The sequence below is a fragment of the Drosophila virilis genome, chromosome 4, assembly GCF_030788295.1.
Source record: "Drosophila virilis strain 15010-1051.87 chromosome 4, Dvir_AGI_RSII-ME, whole genome shotgun sequence".
Classification (NCBI taxonomy): domain Eukaryota; kingdom Metazoa; phylum Arthropoda; class Insecta; order Diptera; family Drosophilidae; genus Drosophila; species Drosophila virilis.
The window spans coordinates 23,984,520-24,002,996 of NC_091546.1; the positions used below are offsets into that span (position 1 = coordinate 23,984,520).

Genomic DNA, 18,477 nt, shown 5'->3' on the forward strand with positions numbered 1-18,477 from the left:
AAGCTCGACTGCAGCCATTGCATTTAATTAGTTGACAAAGGGTTTCATTTAATTTGACACTAATTTGCTCTCTAGCAACTTGTTGTTGTCGATGTTGTTGCTATTATTGTTGATATACTGGCTGTTTGCCGTCTTGTTTATTGAGCGTCAACGAAGATTGCATAAAGCTGTTTACTGGCTGCAAATATGCACACAACTCTTGAGTTTAGTTTGTAAGTTAATTAATGTATTAAGTTTTAAAAGTGACTACATGAATTGCAATGAAAACTTAAGCCCTTTCTGCCCTTTTTTTTCCCCTCAATTATAGCAAGAGAGGCTTTACCAACATGTACTACAAATATATATATATGCTAAAATTGGACATTTTAACAATTAATTGTACATTTTTTAAATAAATGTATATTTCTTAAATGCCAGAGACAACAATTGTTGATTGCCAATACATTGATTCCATATGTCTTGTCTGTCTAAGCAATTTTTGAATGAAAACAAAAACCTGGCAAATATTTTTGTAAGCATTTTGTCGGTTTATACTAATAGCCCTCTAGTTGGGATGGCCTTGCAGTAGTTTCAAAGTAAATTTGCAGCCAGGTACGATTTAATTAAAATGAATTGGAAACTAATATTTTCAACTATATATATTCATATACTCCGTTGTGACGGGTACTTTAATTTTCTCACTCAACATGTTATTTATTTATCATAGAATAATTCATATAATAGATAGATAATAGAATTATAAGTAATTATGGAAAAATATATCTAATTCTATCCAATTCAATTACGTTTATTTAACCTCCAAAATGTAGCTATTAGTCGGGTTTATTCATTATAATTTTTAATTATTTCAATAAAAAAAAACTGTCCTTTAAACTGCATTTATTGAAAATATTCATGCAGCTTGCGAGCTCAATTTCAATTTGCAACTCGGTTGAGTGCGCAACTTGCAGTCATAAAAATTATTCCAATTGCGAGTGCAATTTGTAAAACTTTGGCGAATTGTGTCGCCAACTGCCGCGAACTTAAGCGACAACTTTTCGCATTTTCATTACAAGTTTTCCTCAATTTGCTGGCAAGCAAATGTAACCAGCATTTAAGATTGTGCCTCAGCTGAATTTGCATGAAATATTACGCATACGCAGTGAAAACTCTGCTAATTGTCGCATAATTGAGGGCAACTTGGAAGATGTTACAAAATCAACTTTCGTTTACATAAGTTCAAATAACAATTAGCTAAACAATTAAGAACTCCATGAACCAACATTATATTACTATTTGCATTAAATTTAGAAAGTAATCTATAAAAAGAAAAACATTTGTACAAATGTCTTTAAAGATTTGATAATTTTTTCTAGATATTCGACAAAATGCTATAGGCTGGTTTATACTTCCCGGTAAGATTATTATAAATATTTATAAGCTAACTGAAGAACAAACGAAGAATATACAATTCAAGGGCAGACAACATTTTTATGTTGTCACTCAATCTGTATTGATGCCAGATGCCTCTATGCCATGGTCATTTCTTTAGACTAGCTTATTTTGGAACAAAAGGTTTGTCCAAGTGCACGCAAACGATTAAAAATCTTGTTAACCCGTGTAATTTATGTATAATTTTGACCGATCAAACAAGAGGTAACGTGTATAATTTGCACTTAAAGGTAATCACTATCTGGCAATGGTGCTGGCTCCGGATGCGTTTCATCGACGCCATCTACAAATATCATAATTACACCCAGCACCGGACGCAGATTCTCGGGCATGTGGGCATTGTCCCCGCCCAAGATGACCACGCACGGCTTCCCGGTGATCACGATGGGCAGCAGCCGTGTCACATACTGCGCCAACCGGTGCAGATTCATCCGCCGCATCTCCAGCGTGGTCAGGCCCTCTGGCCAGCTGTCCTCGTGGCAGCAATCCAGCAGTATCTCCATTAAGTGCATGGGACAACCGCTGGCGCGCAGACCCTCGCGAACCATCAGGCGCATCGGCATGTCCGGCGTAGAGATGAGGCTGCCCCAAGTGCGCACCGAGGCCAGCGGCAGGCCACGACCCCAGCGCATCAGCGCGTACCGATCCAATTGGTCACCTACAGTGCGGATGACAGGATTTGTGGCACGCAATGTCGCTATATAATACTGCAGCAGTTCCAGCTCGCGCCTGTGCTCACCCAGCCGCCGCTCCTGGTGTGCCTGCATGTCGCGCAGCTCGGGAATTGCATTGATATGATCCTGCAGCTGTTGGCGCAATTCAAAGACACAGTTGTGTCGGCTCAGCTCATCCTTGGGCACCCGCATACCGCAGCCTTTGGTGCACATGACGACCACCTTTGGATTGTTCTGGCAGTTGGCCACATGGTTGCGGTATTCCTCTAAGGGCATCAGTGCTGTGCAGCCATTCTCTGCGAAACAGCATTTGATCTTCAGGCGTCCCAGCATGTTCCGCATGAGACGTGAGACGGGCACCAGATGAATGGGCATTAAATCAGAGCGATCCACCGGGCAGATTTGCTTCTCCTGCATCCACTTCTCAATGCAGTAGCGACAGAAGGCATGCTCACAGCTGGACGACTGCATGGGCTCCTCCAACACATCTGCACAAATGGGACAGAGGAGCTCCTCATCGACATGGCCAACGATTAGTGCTAGATCGTAGCCCATTGTTAAGTACGTAAGTGTAAGTATGGGGATTATAAAACTTTTGTGCTGAAACAGGTGCCACTTGCCCTTATGCTCGATGTTGCAGATAGAAATATACGATTTTTCATGAATTTCGATTCAAAATGTGAAACTAATGCCACAGTAGATACACTTAAATTTTGTTTTTATTTCAAATAAAAACTAAGCTTTTGCTTGTTTAAATATATTGGTGGCATTTCCATAAGTTATTATCGATTAATCGATTAGAAATAGTTTTCAAACTTTTGCGATTACCACGAGCTAAAATCTTGGATGACAAAAGTTGCATTTAAAACTAAATTAGATTTTTAATTAAAATAAAAATATGATATGGTGGTATAAGCCATACTTAAAAGTTGCCAATTCTTGATGGAATTTACTCGATCTTTTCGATATTTCTGTAAAATGTTTCCTTTCAATAATTTACTCACTTTATTAGGTTACATTTTTATTGAATTGATTGATTATCTAAATGAAAAATAAATTGTCCTTTCTGCAAAAAAAAAAAAAATTGATCATTTACTGCACATCCCATGCCATCATTTTGTTTATTCTGCTTGTTTATTTTTGATTTTTAACCGAGAATTCCATATGAATTGAAATAGCAAATTCTGTCAATTTTGTATAAAAATTCATCACAGATCAACTCAACTGCCGGCTGCGACGCAACTCTCATATTTCGAAACGAAATTTATGAAAAATCGAATATTTCGGCTTCTGTCTGTAACATAACACGTGATAAGGGTAAGTCGTGGCTGCATCAATACCAAAATTCCTGATTCCTACTCCCATTTTTCATTAGCGATAATTATTCTGAACCAACCATGGGCTACGATCTAGCACTAATCGTTGGCCATGTCGATGAGGAGCTCCTCTGTCCCATTTGTGCGGATGTGCTGGAGGAGCCCATGCAGTCGTCCAGCTGTGAGCACGCCTTCTGCCGCTTCTGTATCGAGAAGTGGATTCAAGAGAAGCAAATCTGCCCGGTGGATCGTTCCGACTTACTGCCTATTCATTTGGTGCCCGTGTCACGCCTCATGCGGAACATGCTGGGACGCCTGAAAATCAAGTGCAGCTTTGCGGATAACGGATGCACAGCGCTGATGCCTTTGGGGGAGTATCGAAACCATGTGGCCAACTGCCAGAACAATCCAAAGGTGGTCGTCATGTGCACCAAAGGCTGCGGTATGCGGGTGCCCAAGGATGAGCTGACCAGCCACAATTGTGTCTACGAATTGCGAGAACAGCTACAGGATCAGATAAGCGAGATATCCGAGCTACGGGACATGCAGGCGCACCAGGAGAGACGCTTGAGCGAGCATCGCCGTGAGCTGGAGCTAGTCCAGTATTATGTGGCGGCGCTGCGATCAACCAATCCGGTAATACGCAACGTGGGGGACCAGCTGGATCGCTACTCGCTGATGCGCTGGGGACGTAGCCTGCCGCTGGCCTCGGTGCGCACTTGGGGCAGCCTTATCTCCACGCCGGACACTCCCATGCATATGATGGTGCGCGAGGGTCTGCGCGCCAGCGGTTGTCCCATGCATCTGATCAATGTCCTAATGGACTGCTGCTACGAGGACAGCTGGCCCGAGGGACTGACCACGCTGGAGATGCGGCGCATGAATCTGCACCGGTTGGCGCAGTATGTGACACGGCTGCTGCCCATCGTGATCACCGGGAAGCCGTGCGTGGTCATCTTGGGCGGTGACAATGCCCACATGCCCGAGAATCTGCGTCCGGTGCTGGGTGTAATTATGATATTTGTAGATGGCGTCGATGAGACGCTTTCGGAGCCGGTACCATTGCCAGACAGCGATTATCTCTAAGTGCAGCTCGTAGGCGTTAATTCGTGTTCGATCGGTCAAAATTATATTTTGGGCAGAGGAGAAAAAACGAATTTGCTGCCAGTTAATTTATTTGAGTTGTGCTTCCGTTTGATAGGGATGCGCTTAAACAATGTTGCATGTGTGTGTAAAAATTATACCATCTAAATTAACTACACGATTTCACTCTTTAACGATTGGGTAGCAAGAACAAAAAAGACGATGACGATGCAGGGACAAATTCAAGAGTGCAAAATTCGAAAACAATCGAGAGGAACCTTTCGGGAATCAAAAGACTTTGTACAAACAAGCTGAATATTTGGATTGTATGCAACGAATTATATTTAATTTGAGCTTTTTTCGAATTTGTTGGAATTTCAATGAAATATTTCTGATATAGATTGGGTAGCTTGTTAGCCATTTATAAATATTCAATATAAGTCGAATAGACAATTGTGTATATATACAGAACATTTACGAAAATTACTTAATTCATGTTTAAAACACATTCGTCGGTTTTTTTTTTTCACATCAGCAAACAGCATTTAAGAATAACTAGTTTTGTAAATTAAGAAATTAACTGAATGTAATTTTGAAAATTTAATATTAAAAGCTTAACAATGAAGGAAAAATTATATATGATATATTTTTAACTATATATAAATTCGGGCAGTGTAAATTTAAATGGAAGACCTTTGATAAAATATTACATGATGTAGCATATGACCATGTTGGATCTGCCCATTCGTGTTAATACTACAAATCTTTCTTCATTTAAGCACATTGTTTTACAAATTTAGAATTACAAACGAATAGTAAGTGACCATGGTGGACCACTCATGAAAAGTTACAGAATCGTTTTACTGGGACAATTTATCCATATCATATTGTCAAGATAGAAGTCAAACAAATTTTGAATTCATATGAAACTTACTAAGAACGGTATGAAGGGAAAAGCCATTGCATACATTTTCTTGACTCATTTCCATAGACAAGAGGCTGAAAAGCCTTTGCATATTTATGGCTACAAGCTGCAGCGGAAGTTATGTAAATTGGAAAACTTGTGGCTCAACAGAAGGCGCCATAAACTAAAGCTTTGCCAACTGTCATTATTTCGACTGGCCTTGTTGTTGTTGTTGGCAAGAGAAATTTAGCAAATATTATTTATAAAGTGAAATTTTAACAAATTAACTGCGAATGGGAATGCCACAAAACAAACAAATAAACTAGCCCAAATGTTACCTTTTCCTGTTCCCGTTCCAATTCTCGCCCATTGAGCATATCATATGAATAGTAAATTTTGCACAAACACTCAAGCAGCACACAGGCACACAAGCATGCTTGCAATAGCATATTGTGATGTCAAAATATTTACACAATATCATACACACACACATACATCTATATGTGTGTACATTTGGTTTAAAATTTCATTTCGTTATGGCCATCTGTTTGGATATAAATTCTCATGTTTTTCCTCACTTGGCATTTGCTATTGTGCGCATACTTTTTGTGACAACTGTACGTAACTATCTTCCGTTTACTTTCGTGCTTGTGTCAAACTTCAACAGAGCTTCTTCGTTGAATTGCAATTTCTTCTTCAAATTATCTTATCTCCAAATGCAGCTGCCAGCTGGGCCTTACAATGGACTTTATGTGGTCACTTTGGGGGGCTACGAAAATTGCAACGACTTCTTAACTTGAAATTATGTGGGGATAAAAAATTGCAGGCGTTTGATATGAGTTTTTATTATGTTACGCTTTTTTTTATAAATATCAATATGTTTGCCCTTGAATGAGCAGAATCAAAATGTTGCAGCCTGGAGAGCACAGCTAAAGCCTAAAAAAATCGCATTTTAAGTTTTTAAAAGCTGTGTTTGTAAAGCGACTTTTTTTAACATAATTACAATAATTACATTTTTTCAATGATATTTATACTCATGTAAATAAATAATGCTTAATAAAAAGCTGAAAGTAGAATTTAGCAACAGTTAAGTTAAAGCTCAGAAAATTGTTAAAGCTCATATGTCTGATGCTTAAAGCTCACTTAATTCGCTATTTCTAATAAAAACTTAAAGCTTGCATAACTAGCTGAATTATTGTAGCACCTTTTCTGCAAGCCATTTTATCCTTGCTCAACTTATTTTAATCGACATTGGGCACTAAATAACTAAAATAAATTCCAAATAATTTAATAAGCAAATTGTGAGGTTTGCTTTAATCCGTCATTAATAAATGCTCTAAACGGCTCAAATGCCGCTTTTGACTGGCGCAGCGCATTAAAATGTTATCAACAATTTTCGTTTGACTTCGTTTTCGATAAAAGCAAGCTGTTAGAGACAATCAAAAGCACGGCCAGTGAACCAGGCCAATTTAATAAGTCAAAACCAACAACATGCACACACACACACGCACACACACACACACATATGCGGCACAACAATATTTTTCCAATTGAACTGACGCCATTTAATGAAAATCAACACTTCCGCTATGCTAGACATAAGAGAATATGAACATGGGGCATGCCACAACTACAACTGCAACTAATAATCTCTGTGTGTGTGTGTGCGTGTGTGTGTGTGTGTGTGTAACGAGCTTCAAATGCTTACCACAAACTGTATATTTGCATTTATATTTGTTGTACACGTCGTGTTGCCACTTTATTGCAAAAAGCGAACGTGACACATTCGCCTCAAGTTTCCAGCCCGCCCTAATTCATCGCCGCCCCATTCCCTCCCCCCACAACCATAGCATGACAATCATCACAGCCAGGCTGGCTCAATGAACAGGGTATGTTGGGTAAACAAAACGAAAAAATTAGAAAATTATGTCGTGTAAAAAAAAAAGAAAAAGTTTGTCGAATAAAATAGGAAATAGAAATAGGAGCACCTGTATAAATACCTCTACAAATACGTAAATAAATAGTAGAATTAATAGATGGTATTAAATAATGTATGCTACAATATTTTACTAGTTTAATATGGGGTTTTGTTATACTCTGTTTAACATTATTTATTATTAGGTTTTTTTCTTCTGAAAAATCCATTATCCTTCCAGACATTCTTTCCCTTTGCTAGTTAATTTTCCTAGTTGTTCTTATTTATTTTGTTGTTTATTATTTTTTTATTAAATTCCCATTATCCCATAACTAGAAATTAAAATAAATTAAAGTGATAATCATAATCAAAGATTGACAAAGATTTTGCAACTTTTTTAAATGTAAATTTCTATTTTTAAGATATTTTAACCGAATCGACATATTCCCAAACTTAATCCAATTTTCATTGAGAATATTTTTGATATTTGTTACCAAAAAATAACAATATAATTAAGAGTTTCTTTCATATATTTTAAAACAAATTTATTTTGTTATAAATTTAGCGTATCAAATATACTTAAACAGCCGGATCCTAACTAAATTGGAATCCTACTACAAATAATATGAAAAAAAAAAATGAGAAAGAAGAAATTACCATGAATAACTGTCATTTGGCGCGTTGTTGTTTGTTCTAAGTTAAGCACATTACATGGGATCGTGTGTGTGTGTGTGTGTGTGTGTGTGTGTGTGTGTGTGTGTGTGTGCATGGGGACCGCAGGACATCAGCAGGGGGTGAGGGCGAGGGGCATGTCAGTTGGCATCGGTACATTGCCAAGCGGTCACGTGCGCATTGTATGAGCGGGACGTGCAATTTTTAGCTGGACACAAGCCGTGAACACTGGACGCAGGGCCGAAGGACAGTGTAAGCGCAATAAGCACAACTTTTATGGAATAAAATTAGCCGAAAACAGAAACGCACAGACACGAGAAACACGCACAGAACTCAGCTACCACTCGCTGATAAGATAATTTTATTTGGCTGTTATTGCATAAAGTCATGTGAGCTGCGGAAATGAGTTGAACTGAAGTAAAACGTTACGTGACAGACAGCCGGAGCGGATACGTGAGCCGGGACCAGCGGGGCAATCGACAGAGCGAGGAGGTGTAAATGGATCCTAATAAGATAATTGACTTGTTTGCGGATTGATGTAAGTGCTTGTTAAATTGCGTCTAATCCGAAGGGAGTGGGCGGGGATGCTGCTAATGCATTTTTTTTTTTATAGAAATGTTACTTTTAAGTTTTTTTTATTTTTTACTTAAGTCCATAGTTTGGCTATGAACTATTTCAGCTTTATTCCATGCACATTGTATTCATATATTCAAATATTTGCGACTCTAGCTCCAAGATCGATCTGTTGATAGATATGATAAGCCTATCAGTAGGTCATGATAGAGATGCAGAATAACCGTATTACACAGTCACATACACAGTTCCAATTAACTTAAGCCAAAGGTTAAAGCAACATAATCGGATAAACAAATAAACAACATTCGTGCAGGGTATTTTCTCCACATCCCCTTTCGCATTCATATTCTCACTTTATATGCCCATCAAAATGTGTCAGCGCCAAAAACATCAAACGTTTTTGGGCAAAGGTTTGCCTCCGCCGACCTGACGAACTGGCGAACAACGGCGAATGCGATAAGAAAAAAACGAACTGAGCAGCACAGAAATTAGGCAGAAAGCCAACGGGACTTGGCGCTGGATCATTACGCACTCAAACGGCACTAAGTCGCGGGTAAATGTATGCATGCATATGTATGTGTGCATATGTTTGTATGTATGTAAGGCCAAAGGCCATTTTTCACTATTTTCATTCAACTAATTTGTAATGGGCATCATGCATTTATAACAGACATTGCAGCTTACCTCTTTAGTTATACACTTTTCATCAAATAAGAGGAACTATCACATTTCACAATACCTTAATTGATCACTTTTAATACGTGTGCAAATTAACCGCGTATCTCTACATACATACACATACATACATACAAGCATGTCTGCATGTAATTTGACGCAAAATGAAATGATCAAAGCGAATGTTCGCGAAAAACTGAGTGCAGCAGCCAAAGCGGCGACAGTGCAAGGAGGAAATAGATAAAGCAACAAATGAGAAGGCGATGCAAAGTAAAATGAAAATAAAACTCTCTTACTTTCGCCATATATGTATTTGGCATCTCCTAAAATTGACGCAATTAAATTTAAGAACATACAATTTAAGAGAACATCCAATTTATTTTAAAGATATGAGAAAAATTAAAATGAAAAAAAAATTGTTTACTGCAATACTAGCTGGAAAATAAAACGAAATGAATGCATAATTTATGCGTTATATAAGCAAGGGTATGCAGGCTTCGTTATACCTGCTTAGTTTTTCTCTCTTCTTTTTTCCTATAAGCTTTTTCTTTGTTTTTTTTTTTTGTTCTGTGCCGACCGTTTTACTGGAATTTCACAAGTGACCGCACACACAAAAATATTTTGCCACGCCCGAGGCGTCGCGCGGCCCCTCAACAACAGGAGCGACAACCACAACTACAACAACAACAACAACAACAACAACAACAGAATGCTGTGGGGATGGTTTCAAGTGCCGCCGGAGCACTTAATACTAATTAGCTTTGCGCCTACGCCGTGACCTACGACCTGGCGCCCCAGCATTTCCGCCCGGATTCGGTGCCAATCTGTGCTGCGTTTAAGTGGCCGCAGCACGCAGAAAGCGCCGGGACATGGGTAGGGGCTCGCTGGCTGGGAGGGGTGGGGCTGGGGTTGCGGCTGGTATTCGCCGGGTTAACAGCTTCGGGGCGTCATTTTTATGAGCTAATTAAGTTGTTAGACTTGATGAAAAACTCATTTGTGGGTGGCTAAAAGAGGGTTGGGTTTTCAGCAGCCAACAAAATTCCGCTGCATATCTAATTTGCATTAATTAAGAGCACAAAAAAAAAAACAAAACAAAAAAATGGAAAAATCACGGACAAATCATCTGGTTGTTTTGTCTTTGAGCTTATGTAGGACTTAGGGCGCATCAAGTTCAGTCTTTGGCCGCCGCCAATTGCCAATTAATAAGCAACATTGCGATTCGCACTTGCAACTAATTGGCTGGCAATTTGCGTGCTCACATTTATTGGCAGCCAACAGTCAAGTTGGCCCAGAGCCGTGTTTGCGACACTTTTAACGCCATTTTTTTTTTTTTTTTTTGGGGCCAAGTGCAAAATTTTATGCGACTAGTTTTGTAATTTGTTCAGCTGCAAGTTTGCCTCGGCTGGGCAATTGAAATGAAAAGCGTAACTTTTTAATAGCCCAGAACTTGAGTAACACCCAGCTTTCAGGGAAAGTCCGGAAAACTTTTCGAATTATAACTGCTGGCAATGGAATTGCCAAGTTTTGTCAACGTTTTTTTTTTTTGAGCTATTCTTTAGATGTGTTTCAAGGTCACAATTGTTGGCTTTCAAGTTGATTTTATTAGTCAGAAATTACAGATTTGGATTTGCCCAACTAAGGTGAGATATACTATGATATTGCCTTTGTTTAAGCCAAGGCTGCAAGCCTTAAAAGCATCCAAATTATATATATAAATATATAAATTGGGCCATATCTTCCCGAGGTGTGTTTTATTTTCAAAAAAAATGGTTCGGTTAAGGTTCCGGTACTAGGCAACAGGCTCGTCAGTCCTTAGTAGGCTTTCTTAGAAATATTAGAATATACTTTTTTGATTTTCAAGCCTTAATTTGAGTGAATATATCGAATCTTAAGTCTCGCCTCAGGCGGATAAATATACATAAATATGTATTAAAGCCAGAGAGCTTTGTGAACACTTTGTACATTAGGAAATCCATTAGGAAATGTATGTAGATAAACATTAAACTTTATAAGATTATATTTATTAGCATATTAACAACCAAATGTTTAAGACTTTAAACTAATGACTTACCAATTTCATTGTATCGACCAGCATTTCTGAAATATATAAGTTAGAAGGAAATCGATATCCATTAGAAAAAAAATCACAAGGCTCTTTAAATAATGGCAAATTTCTTTAGAAAAACCAAAAAGTTAGTATGGTAATAATAATAATAATAATAATAATAATAATAATAAAAATAATAATAATAATAATACTAGTAATTAATAACACTAATAATAGTATAATTCATATAAATAATAAATAAACAATAATAATAAAATTAATAAATACATATTATAATTTTCTGACTTTACATAAATATATAAAAATGTTTAACAATTGCAATAAATCAAATGCCTTGGAATAATCCAGCTAAATAACAATCTTCTTAAGAGCAGCCAACTCCAAGTGCTCCCTGGGGCGCAATTCAAGCTTAATGATTGCTGAACATTTTGCTGGATATATATATTTTTTTTTTGTTTGGGGCCTGTCTCAATAGATGTCAATTTATTTGCGGGCCAGGCCAATCGAGCAATAATTAATCATGGCCAGCATGGCATAATTATGCTGGCAGCAAGAACTTTTGACTGAAAGCGTTGACACGTTTGCGGGTAGACCCAAATATATGCCTCATGTAATGCTTGTGTAATGAATATGTTTTGGTTAGTTTCTGCTTTTTTGTTGTTTTTTTTTTTTTTCTGTGGTTATGCAGCAAACTTTGGCCAAAGTGTTACCTTATTGAGCTGCTTAGCGGACGCTGTCGCTGTCGTGATAAATTATGTTAATAATGTTGCCAGAAAACTTGAGAGTTGCAAAACTTTTGCGCACAGCTCATCCCAGTCGGCAGTTGTCAAGAATCAGGGCACGCACCAACGTCAACTCGCCCGCCCCACCCACACACACAACCGCTGTCAGCTCATTTTCGACCATAATATTGTGTGCATCTCATATTGAGTGGTGCCCCTAAGTAGTTGGCCACAAACTCAGCATCAGCATCAACATCGGCGACGCATACTTTATTAATTCACTTAGCAAAGTGTAATCCTATCACGTCAATAAGATTATGGTTTTGAGAATCTTTAATATTTTTCTTGTTGCCAAGTCGCCCACTTGTTTGCCAGCCAATTGCTGCTGTTAGTTGTTGCTGCTTTTTATGGAAATGTCTGTGGCAGTCTCTTTCAGCCACTTGGCTTTAGCTTTGGCTTTGGCTTCGGCTTCGGCTTTGGCAGTCGGCGTCATGCATAACAATGACTTGTGCGGCGGCAACTTTGGCCACGTTTTCCTCGAGTTTTGAAGTTTGCGCCATTTTAATACTAGCATGTGTAAACGTATGGAAATATCTAGGTAGATGTACTTCCTGTTCTGCTCCTGGGCGAACATTTTGTATGTTTGCTGTGCGCTTTTACGATTATTAAAATCAGGCATATCTTTTCTGCACATCTTTCGCGCATTACCCCAAGCTGGGTTCAGTCTCTATAAATGATTACAATATTACCTACATGCTTTTTAAATAAATATTATGCCTTTAGGCTGCATGTGTGGCAGCCTGTCTACAAAGTATATGAAGTTTGTAATATTATAAAGACCGAATACTCGAAAATGCGATGATTCAGTTAAATATATATAAATATACGAAATCTGTGGGGACATTCAACTTACAATACTGGTACTGTATTAATATTAATATTATTAAATTAATAAAAAAAATGGCTAGAATCGCATTGGTATATAATTTCATCCTACGAATCGGCTGCTTTAATTGCCATTTACTAATTTGTATTCTAATAATATGATAAGTGCAATCAATACGATTTTGGTCAGGGCCAATTGGTAGGTTCACGGCAAAAACCTTAGGGCCAGGTTTTGAATTGAATTGTTAATCGAACTACCGAAAGTTTTCGTTGGATTTGCCTTGATTTGAAATCTGATTCTATTAATTTAAAAGTGTAAATAATATAAGCCATATACTTTCTTTCGTCAACCATTTATCTTAATGGGTTTCTTTTTAATGTTTATAATAATATTGTTTTTAGCCTAATATAAATGTCTTATTATATTGACTAGTGCAATAATGTATAGCTATTCGATAGCTGATTTTCTGCGTATTGACCATGTTGTTTACGTTAAGGAATAGTTAAGATGGCAAATGTCTGCACAAAAACCAAAAGCAATTACGCAGCCTTGTTGGCCAGACCAACAAAGGGAGCGAGATAGCAATGAGCAAAACATGTCCATGTCCAGTGCAATAAACATTCATTACGTATGGCCGCATGCCACAAACAGAGCCGGACAACAACACATTTCTACAGAACGAGGATGCTTTAGTTTTTATGGTACAGCTGCCACTTGCCAGCAGACAGTTAGGAAATCAGAGCAATACACACACACACACACACACACAGAGGCAGGCACACATGCACAATATCTTAAGAGTCCTGTAACAAGGAACCGCTGTGGGAATGTTACCGAAATCGCCAGCCGTCCTTTACGGTCCGGAATTGAACAATAAAATAAATGATATTTGCTCAAGTGGCTGGGCTTCGGTTTTAAATTCAATAAAATTTTATGAAAATGCTGCGATTAAGTTGCACACACACACACACATACACGCACATTATATATATACAAATATATATCATTATATAAGTAAGTAGTATGTAGCATGCCACATGTGCACCCTTCAAGCGAAAAAGTTAAAAAAGGGTCAAGGCGTTTGCCATATTGACTTTTATGACAACGGTCCGAGTGGGCGTAAAATGAAAACTATATAATCAGCGTTAAAAATGCAACAGCTGCTGCAACAATCGAAGTGAAACGGTAAAAACATATTTCAAGCGTGCCACGTCACGAAATCGAAACGTGACAAGGCAAATGTCACCCATTTAAAGGCAAACCCGAACATGAAGAAGAAATTAAATTTCTTTTCTGATAATTGGCACAGACGAAACAATTTCTTTTCATGCATTCCAGCAAGTGGTTTCGTACCATTTATTGCCTACATATTGGGGCAAGTTAATCAGCTCACAAAATCTATAAACATTTAAGATATATTCGAAAAAAAAAAGGACAATATATGGTAACTTACAATTATTCTTGTAAATAATTCTTTATTTAAAAGTAAAATAGCATCAAGTTTTTGATAAACATATAAATTCATTTAGCTTTTTGCTGAAACTGCGGCGAGAATGTTTTCTGGAACAACTTTAGTTTCTCGTTTGTGTTCTTTTTTTTTTTTTGTAAGAGAAAAGTACAAATTGATTTTGCTTTATGTGAGACTTTAATTAAAAATATTTTTATTTATCGTATTTATTTGTACGTTTTAATACTATTATTTATTTTTCCCTTTGTTTTAGCTGCTGCGAAAAGCGTGTGACAAATGCGTAGCAATAATTTTGGTCTGCCACGGCAAGTGTGACATTTATTACAACATTTTGAAGGTGCTCGCTTCGTTTGTTCGCCGCTGGCTGCTAATAAATTAGCTCGCATTTAAAATGGAAAATTGGCATTGGAAAACATATGTGAATGCCGGAGCGAGAACCAACACCGTGTGCCCAAATAAATCATTCAAGCGAGCTGGCATGTGATTTAAGAGGGTTTCAATAAATGTGCTCAAATGAAATGATCGATTGGCAGAGCTATGAAAATGAAAACAAAAAGTCTCGAATAGTTTTTCATATTGACAGAACTGGCTATCGGCAAAATTTGGCAAAAAACGCATATTTATAATTGAATTAATCAGGAAAAAACGTAAAAAAAAATGTATTAATTAAAATATTTGCCTCGATCGGACAAAAATTGATTCGCGCCAGCTAAAGAAATCTTTTAAAATGAAAAGCTCATCAAAATCAACAAATAAATATTTATTTTATTTATTTTTTAGTTGTTTCTGAGGTGTACAAAATATACAAATAAAAGTATATATATATATATAAATAAATAAATATTTCTTTTCTTCTTCCTAGACTTTGCCTTTAATCGCTTTAACTGCTAATCAATTCATCTGCATATTAATTTCCCTGTAAACCAATTAATTGCCTTATTAATTTTCAGACCAATTTTATTGTTTCAAATGTCTTTTAAGTTCCAGACTGTGACTCCAACAACAACTACTTACATTCCATTCAGCTTAACTAAATGAAATTAACATAAGAGAGTCGCTGCATATCACATGTTTATTTAAACAGGGCTACATGTGCTTCAGGGTGCGCCGACACTCGAGTTTAGCTCTTAAGGCCTTTTGCACATTTACTTAAGTTATTTGACTTGTTTCCTATTTTTTTTTGTTTGTTTTATTGTGCGCTCTTTTTTTTGCAGGCGTCTCTGAGGCCCCGAGCAGCAAAGGGTCCAAAGATGCAACACACACGATACATGGGTTAACATTTTGTTTGGGGCTCTTTTTGTTGCCAAAACAGTGGAATTTCGGGCCAAGGATTTTGTCGTTGTTGTCTTGCACGCTGATTCCTATTTCTAAACAGGAGGGCCAAAGCACCGGGAATACGAAGCGTGTCAGAGTTGGCATTAGAGCCTGACATGCCTGCAGGGACAATGCCGCAGCGTTGAGGTATGTAAAGGCTATTGATGTGTGTGTGTGTGGATTGTCTTGTACTTGTTGTTGTTGTTGTTGTTGTTTTTGTTGCTGTTGTTGTTGCCGTACTCCTTGTCTCGACTTGATTGAGTTTTATGCACAGTTTACTCTCGTGTGCTGCCTAATAGCCGTCGGCCCTCAGCCACGTGGCACACATCCTTAATTTAAGTGACGCCAGCGATAAACGGCGAGCCTTTGAAGTTGAAATCTTTGCCTTAAATTGCGTTCTTCGACATATTTCTTGCTGTTTTTTTTGGTGGCAAGTGCTTAGGAGATTACTGAATAGAAGTTGGGGCAGCTAAAAGTTGGCCAGCATGAACTTTGACGTCATCGTGGCCCATTGTCATACACAAATGTTGTCTCAGTTTGTTGTCATCTTCTTCTTTACCATTTTGCCATTCACCTTTATTTGCGCTGCGATTTATTTATTCAAAAGCACAACAATTTTCGCAATTTTCTTTTTATTTTCCCTATATACGCGCGCACACACATATTTACTTATTTGGCTTTTAGCTAAACTTGGAGTCTAGTCTTTTGTGCCAACTGCCAATTCAATGGGCTGCATTCATGAGCTGTCTGAGTTTTTTTTTTTTTTTTTTTACTTTTTTATATATTTTTATTTGGTCTTTCGCTTTTGACTTGTTTGCTTTTTCATGGATGTCTGCCCAAAAGGTTGAGCGAATGCATGAAGCATGTATGTATGAGGTAGGTGTGTGTCAATGGGTGTGTGTGTGTGTGTGTGTGTGTGTGTGTAGAACGCCACTCATTGCTGTTATATGACAGCGCAGTTGACGTCATTATAAGCAGAAACATATACACCCATACACAACTCAAATGAGTATTTGTATAGCAGCTTAGCTAAAGGTCGTCTCAAAGATACTTGAACATCTAAATGCAGATTAAGGATTAAAGCAAAAAAGTTGAGTTTAAAAATGTATCTTTAAAAAAATACATGTCACCAGTTTATTCACTGCGGCTTTAATTGCCAAGAAAATGTTGAACATAACAATCTAAGTATTTTTTATATTTATGCAGAAAATGCTACAGTTTATATATTTATGCTATTATTATGTCAGTTAGCGTAAAATATTTGCATTCAGAATAATTTTTTTTTATAAAATACTCTCGGTTGTGTTTTACATTCAAACGATACTTATAGAAACTTGAAATGAATTTCATTATATTATTTTCATTTGATATATCTTTTTATAAATCTGTTATATTCAAGCTTTGCGAAAAACCTTCACACATGAAATTGTTGCTTGAAATGCGAAATAAAAAACAAAATTTTAAAAGAAATTAAGAACAATCAGAAAGTTATTGTCAACAAAAAAAAAAAAAAGAAACAAAACTTTTATAGCATAATATATACACTTAAATAAACCCATCCATGCCTTACTGCTTAAGCTTCAAATCGATTGTTTTTTTTTTGTGTCTTCTTTCGTTTACACCTGTCTGACGGCAACACTTTTAAGTCAACTTCAATTAGACGTCGGAGAAATGCAAAGTCGCTTTTCTATTTGCTCAGGGATGCTTTTGTGCAGACATTCGAGGCTTATGCAAAAGAAATCACCATTATGCAGGACAATTGAAGCGTAAGGCGCCACTCAAAGTCCGCTTCAAGGCGTCTGTCAGACAGTTGGGTTCAGTGTTGAGTTTAAGGATTTCGATTTTCTATTGCCAGTAAAGCCGAGTCGAACCTGCCTACTGCTCAGTCATTCCAGCTAAATAATGCGCTGTATTTAAACAGTCTGTCGTGCGCGCACACACACACACACAGAAACCAAGCCACACACATGCACGCACACTCTAACAGAAAGCATACGCGTTATGCCCCAGAAATTAGGCTACAAAAATTATGATTATGATGTGTTCATTGTTTTAATGCGCCCCCTTGCCAAAGGCAATTTGCCAAATACGCAACACAAACACAAATATCAAGTACCTACAAATACACAATGGAGCACACAAGCAGCACGCACACACACCTATACCCATACACACACCAAGAGATGTGTGTAACATTTTCGGCTGCTCAACTTATCAAGTGCTTACAAATCGTCCTATGTTAGAAAATGCCTTAATGGGGGGGCAACATAAACAATTTGAACGAATTTGCCACGCTTCTAAAAACTAACTAGATATTATAATTAATATTATAGATTAACTTAAGGTTTGAAAAATATAAAAAACTAATTCAAAGTGATTTTCAAAATATTAAACTAATATAATATAATATTTCATATATTCAAAATATTTTTACATTAATAAATTTTAAAATAGATTCTTACATTAAAACTGGAACAAAATTATTCTTCAATAAAATTATGTCTTATGTAAAAATAGCGAAAAAGAAAGAACATCTGTGCGGCGCTTAATTAAAAATAAAAGTTTTTTATTTTCTGTTCTTTTTTGTCTTCTGGCGCAAGAATTTTGTTTACATTTCGTGCTGCTAATCACATGCAAATCCTTTTAAGTCGCAATGACTTTGTGACTCGGGCGCATAATAAGCTCATTTGTAATGGAAATAAGTAGACACACACACTTATGAAAATCCCAGTATGTGTGGGTGTCTGTGTGTGTGTGTGTGTGTGTGTGCGGG

At 37.3% G+C, this 18,477-nt stretch overlaps 3 protein-coding genes across 6 annotated transcripts in view; 1 reads left to right on the forward strand and 2 right to left on the reverse strand.

Annotated features, from left to right (window-relative positions):
• DIP-kappa (Dpr-interacting protein kappa) overlaps positions 1-18,477 on the reverse strand; it is a 156,345-nt gene that overhangs the window by 66,509 nt on the left and 71,359 nt on the right. For all 3 annotated transcript variants that reach the window (XM_070209515.1, XM_032437531.2, XM_070209514.1), the window contains exon 3: positions 11,318-11,343. The gene's annotated coding sequence lies outside the window, so the exon portion shown is untranslated. The remainder of the gene's footprint in view (positions 1-11,317; positions 11,344-18,477) is intronic.
• LOC6634018 (E3 ubiquitin-protein ligase NRDP1) lies at positions 1,586-2,832 on the reverse strand. Of its 2 annotated transcripts, XM_032437533.1 has the most exons (2): positions 2,171-2,832; positions 1,586-2,089 (listed from the first exon to the last, which is right to left on the reverse strand). In XM_032437533.1, exons 1-2 carry the CDS (start codon positions 2,658-2,660, stop codon positions 1,656-1,658), a joined length of 924 nt encoding a protein of 307 aa, XP_032293424.1. In that variant the 5' UTR covers positions 2,661-2,832; the 3' UTR covers positions 1,586-1,655. The 2 variants fall into 2 exon arrangements, with proteins under 2 accessions (XP_032293424.1, XP_002057861.1); XM_002057825.3 differs by having other exon boundaries at positions 1,586-2,831.
• LOC6634017 (E3 ubiquitin-protein ligase NRDP1) lies at positions 3,268-4,869 on the forward strand. The gene is made up of 2 exons (XM_002057824.4): positions 3,268-3,422; positions 3,481-4,869. Exon 2 carries the CDS (start codon positions 3,503-3,505, stop codon positions 4,505-4,507), a length of 1,005 nt encoding a protein of 334 aa, XP_002057860.1. The 5' UTR covers positions 3,268-3,422; positions 3,481-3,502; the 3' UTR covers positions 4,508-4,869.